The 5,838-nt window shown below is 37.0% G+C and overlaps 1 protein-coding gene across 4 annotated transcripts in view; it reads left to right on the forward strand.

The window, feature by feature from the left end:
- FER (FER tyrosine kinase) overlaps window positions 1-3,984 on the forward strand; it is a 366,069-nt gene extending 362,085 nt beyond the window's left edge. For all 4 annotated transcript variants that reach the window (XM_025047716.1, XM_015590541.2, XM_006913383.3 and 1 more), the window contains 2 exons: window positions 1,928-2,050; window positions 3,225-3,984. In XM_025047716.1, the coding sequence (XP_024903484.1) occupies window positions 1,928-2,050; window positions 3,225-3,367 (266 nt within the window). In that variant the 3' untranslated portion in view covers window positions 3,368-3,984. The remainder of the gene's footprint in view (window positions 1-1,927; window positions 2,051-3,224) is intronic.
- The last annotated feature ends 1,854 nt before the right edge of the window (window positions 3,985-5,838 follow it).

Consider the following 5,838-nt stretch of genomic DNA (forward strand, 5'->3'; position numbering starts at 1 on the left):
TGGAAAAAAAAGTTATGGTTCACATATACAATGGAATATTACTCGGCCATTTAAAAAAAAATGAAATCCTACCATTTGCAACAAAATGGATGGACCTAGAGGTTATTATGCTGAGTGAAATAAGTCAGACAAAGAGAGATAAATACCATATGATTTCACTTATATGTGGAATCCAAGGAGCAAAAAGAACAAACTAATTAAAAATGGAGTCAAATATAGAGGACAATCTGTGACGACCAGAGGGAAGGGCAATTGAGAGGCTGGGAGAATGGGTTAAAGAGTTAAAGAAGTACAAATTAGTAATTGATAGTCGGTCCCTGGGATGGGGAACATGGCATAGGGAATGCAGTCAGCATTAATGTAATGGCTAGGTGGAGAGCCAGAGGAGAGAAAGCTGTCAGGGGGATCATTTTATAATCTATATAAATGTCTAACCAATATACTGTATACTTGAAACTAATAATAAAATTTTTAAAAATTATCGAAACCAGGTTCAAAAGTCAAAGTTATGGAGTTAAAAGCTTTTATTTATGGAATGTTGGTTTATATACAACATGCCTTTCTTGATATCTGCCCAGATATTATCTTATAAAAAGAAGGTATCTGACTCTGTATCCCTTGTATTTTCTTACGAAATTAGTCTTAACTGTAGCCATTGAATGATTTTCATGAAAAGTATTAAATCATTAGATGCCAAACAAGATAGAGTTGATATGCAGACAATAAAACTAATCTCCCTACCAAATATCATAATGAATGTCCATAATTACTGTATACTAAGAAGGAAGCTAATTTTCACAGCTGGAGATGATAATCAGTAAGTACACTCTAAACTGTAACGTCAGAGCAGTTATCATAGCATAGGCATACTCTCATTCTCACTTTACTTTTTTTAAGAAAGTGAAAACACCATCCTACTTTAAAGTAACAAGATGATTTGAGAGGGAGTTATTTATAAATCCTGGAGAAGGCAGAGTTATGGGGTGTAGCTACAAGGAAGATAGAAATGAAATCATTTAAGAATCCTTTAACACCACTGCAAATGGGATTTAATTATGATTAATTATGCCCTATATATAAAATAAAAATACAAATCCGTTGGAAAAATCTTGGAAATTCTTACCTCTTGGAGACTGGAAAAAATTTTTCTATTTTGCCTCCTTGATTTCACATCCATGTCCAGAAGGTATCTTGTGCTGGTTTTTACTCTGCTTCTCTAGAAGACTACCAAAAAAAAAAAAAAAAAAATTCTAAGAACTTAGCTTATGTTGCATAGTAAAACAGGTGCACCAGGATATTTTGACAAAACAAGGCACCATGTAATTTAAAGGAGTTGTTTTTATCAGCCCGCTATGTTAATTTCTACTCTATTCAAAACACACAAAAATATATTTTCAGTAAATGAAATGATCAGTGGAGAAAATGAGACCTTTAAGCAAGTAAGAATATCTGTAAACAGTGATGAGTAAAAAATTAAAGTTAAGAAACTTTCCTTATTGCTTTAAGTTTGTTTGTAATTTTAGCGGAATGATAATGATGCAGGCAGAAGGCAAAATTGCAGAAATCCAACTTATTCAATCTCCTAGGCATTGATGTGTACAAATTTATATATGTTTTATATAAATCATCCATCTCATTTAGATACCACAGAGAAAGTAAGCTTGCATGCTGGCTGAATATTTGTTCTTGATAGGGAAAAAGTGATTTGGAAGCTCATTTAGTTAAACTAGCAGCCTGAAGACTGTTCATTTATTTGGTAATATTACTAGTCCGGGAAAGTAAAACTAGTGAAAACAATAGGTTCACTAGTAATTGAGTTCCTTTGGTAAGTTTAAATATGTTAGTATGTGACTAACCTAGACATACATACCCAGAAATGGTTACCTATCTATCCACTCACCTGGTTATGGTTTTGTTTGCCCTCTAGGGAGATATAGTTCAGAGAGTGACGTGTGGAGCTTTGGCATCCTCCTGTGGGAGACCTTCAGCTTAGGTGTCTGTCCATACCCTGGAATGACAAATCAGCAAGCACGTGAGCAAGTGGAAAGAGGTAAGCCAAAGACACGGAGTAGTAATATTCATACCCGGCTGCAAGGGCCAGCGCTGTGGTTTTCCTGGGGAAGGAGAGGGTGGTACATACTGTTTAGGTATGTAAAGGGAGAGCAGAGGTGTTTATGAATCCATTTCTGAACTCTGTGGATCATGTGGGTCTTATACAACAAAAAGCAACAAACAGAAGTCTTTTGAAAATTGCAACACTTTAAAAATAGAGAGCTCCAGGCTTTTCTTCTACTCCCCCTGCCTGGTGTGCCATCTGCAAGGTGATGCCAGTCAACTCTCTTCATGTGAAATAGGATAGTGTTCCTCAAGCTCCTATTTTTTTTATTTTATGCCAGATAAACACCATTAATATTACTGCAAATCGAAATGTAGTTAGACTTTAGGAAGAAGTTTTTGAGAATTCTGTAATACTTCTGAAGAAACACTATGGTTCCCAAATCAGAGATAGGAATAAGTAAGTAGGTGATGGTGACACCCTAGCACGCACTTGTGCAGTCCACAGCTTTCATCAGAAAGAATGCTTTTGACAAAATGTCAATGCCTTAGTGTCAGGCTGCTCAAGAGGGATGTGGTTGTGGAACTGGTTGTAAGAGGATGACTTTCTAGCTTCCTTCCTACCTTTTCCTGCTTCTCGCAGACATCTGACATCCTGAGGCAAACATGCACGGGCACCCAACCCAGCACACTACTGGGACACCGCCAGCCAACTTTGAATTAAAGATTCTCTTTGGACTGTAAAGGAATATAATTCGTATTCATTTTTATTTCACTTTGGATTAGTGTTTATTAAATCCTCATCCTCTCTTAATCTTCAAAAACCTGGAGAGACGATTTTTTTAAAATTCCACACACAGCACCTAAAAGCAGATTCTAAAAGCAAATACTTAAACTATGTATTTGTATGTGATGTATCTCACATTAGACTTTGTGACAAAACGAACAAACAAAAAGTGGGTTCCTTGAACTAGGAGGTAATTCTATGGCTCTGTAATATAGAATTCTGCCCCACCTATAGAAAACAAAAAATCCGTTTGCCCTGAAACGGGTTTTTTGTTTTTATTACACCTACAACATACGGTACTAAATTTACAAACTGCAAACCTGCATTGACATTTACATCTTATCTCCATTCTAAATTCCCTGTTCTTCTCTTGGGTCTTCAGGATACCGAATGTCAGCCCCACAGAATTGTCCGGAGGATATCTTTAAAATTATGATGAGGTGTTGGGATTATAAACCTGAAAACCGCCCCAAGTTCAGTGAACTTCAGAAAGAGCTCACTGTCATCAAGAGGAAGATCACATAGTGATGATGGAACAGTGCCAAACACAGCCTTCAGGACCCAGTCTTCCAGCACAGTAATTTTGTTCTTCTTGTTAACAATGAGTTTATACCACATTACCTGCAACAGTCTGCTAAGGTTATTATTTTTTTATTATTAAATGTGTGTTTTTTTTAAATATGTGCCACTTACAAAAAAAGGCAAAGACAAATGCATTCAAGAAACAGTCCTACCAAGGGCTTTATTAGCCCACCACAGCACTCCTGCCATTTCAGGTCACTGTAAATAGAGAAGCACAGGCTGTAATGTGAGAAAAAACAGATCTGTCTTTTCCGCACCAGGACCACTGATGTTTCTCAAAGCTTTTCTACTTCAGGCACAGTTCATTGGCTGTCATCCTATGCTCCAGACCTGACTCGATCGGTGCTATAAGCTGCCTTGGTAATGCCATGTTTGCAGGACATATTCCAACCAAAGTTGGCTTTCTGCTCTGCCAAGGCAAGACTATATTTGTAAACATCATTTTTATATTGGGAATTATTTGGCCCTCCTAGGGTTTTTCTTTTCTTTCTCGCCAGAAATAAGTGCAGTGTAAGAATCATCACTCTCCTGTATTATTAGTAAAGTGGTTGTTTCCCTTCTCTTTTGTCTGAGCATCAGAAAACCACACGAGATGTCCTCAAATAGCATATTCTTAGCGTTGAGACAGCAGCTTTTAAAAGGATGTTTTAGAGAGATGTGACAGCAAGAAGTACGTTTGAACAGGAGGGTGGTCTAGAGAAAAAGAGCAGCTAGAGCAGTGATCAAAGAAAAGGAAAATATAAAATTTGTCTTCATATCCAGGTTATGCCTTTACACACAAGCACCCTTTTTATTTTATGGTCTGAATTCACAAGACATGCTCTAAGAAACGTTTTTCAGGAGTTCGTAGATGAAGCCTTCTTAATGGCAATACAAATTTTTCTGAAAAACTACAAAGCACAAGTTCACAGAACTAACAGCATAGGAGGCATCGCAGAATTTAATTCCCTTCATGTGTATGTTTCCAGAGCTGACGAAATTTCATGATCCTAGTTCAGAAACACACACATACATATGTGCACATTCATGCACGTACTACCACGAGGCAAGGCAGGTGTGAATGGAGTAAATGGTTAAGAGGACAGATGAACAGTATTGAGGAAAAAGATGTAGGACAGCCCTCATATTTCCACTTTCCCCCTTCATTTACCCTTCTACTGTTACCTGGAAATTTTTTATCGTTAACTGACAAGTACACAAGCGCATTTCTGGAGATGCTTCAAATAAGTATGTAGCAGAGAGTTAAATCTGGGATTCTGCTGAGCTAAGTCTTAGCTGCATCCAAGGAACTTACCCCATGTTCTGTACTTAGTTGCCTGTCAGGATAAATGTGTATGTGAGGGATGCTCATGCTCAGGGGTGAATGCAGCTTGGGAACTTTTAATAAGTAAGTGCTCAGGCATGTGTCCAGATAAATAGTACCTTAGTAATTATTTGGTCTATGTTTATTGGAAGAGCTTATGGGGTAGAAAATTCCTCCTGCCCTCTCCAACCGTTTGCTGCCCATGAATATGAATATCATGGCACAGAAATCACATCCAGTACTCTAAAGAGTAGAAAGAGAATAATGGCTTGTGTCTATCATTTCAGTCTCCTTGCAAGTTTTATTCACATAAATAGGTTACTAAATCCAGACTAAAACAAAAGCATAATAAACTTGTCCCCAGAAATATATTACAATATTCAAAGCACTTTTTTTAAAATCAGCATTATTTTCCCCTTCCATCAAATATTGTAAATAAATGGAACCTTCTTTTGATGGCATACACCATGGTAAATCAGAGCACAGACTCATGAATTAAGATTAAGTGCTATGGTCTTCAGGCCCCTGCTGGCCTTCAAAAGTAAAAATAAGATGGGGACATATCCACCCTTTCTCAGTATTTCCAAGTGAATTCTTCTGTAAGATTCTTCGTTTAAAGAAAACAGCCTCCCATCACTTAGCAGCCTCAATGCCAAGCTCTCAGCAAGGAGAGAGGATGCTGGTTTTGGCTTTAATTTTGTGAACAAGACCTGAAGCTTAATCTTTGCATCCTGGTTTAAAGAATGAACACGGCATTGATATTTTACTCATCCCAGCTGTTACAATTTACAATTCACATCATAACTCTGTGCTTAAATTAAAGAAGCTTTTCAAAACATCATGACATCTGCAGCATTTAAATTCTATTTTATTCCTTGTCCCAAAGCAGGCAGTGGCATAGTTCAGGATTAATAACGCATTGGGAGTCTTTCAGGATACCTGTTGTATAGAATATTAAATTTAATATAGGCACATGCAAACCATTTTTTTACTGTTAATTTTCTTGCACTTAAAGCATAATGTATTCATCCCTTCTGTCACTGATAATTATTGGAATTATGTATTTTAAGAGGCTAATCCGTACCCAAAAGCACACACATAAATACTATTC

The sequence above is a fragment of the Pteropus alecto genome, unplaced genomic scaffold (genome assembly GCF_000325575.1).
Source record: "Pteropus alecto unplaced genomic scaffold, ASM32557v1 scaffold20, whole genome shotgun sequence".
In the NCBI taxonomy this organism is placed as follows: Eukaryota; Metazoa; Chordata; class Mammalia; order Chiroptera; family Pteropodidae; genus Pteropus; species Pteropus alecto.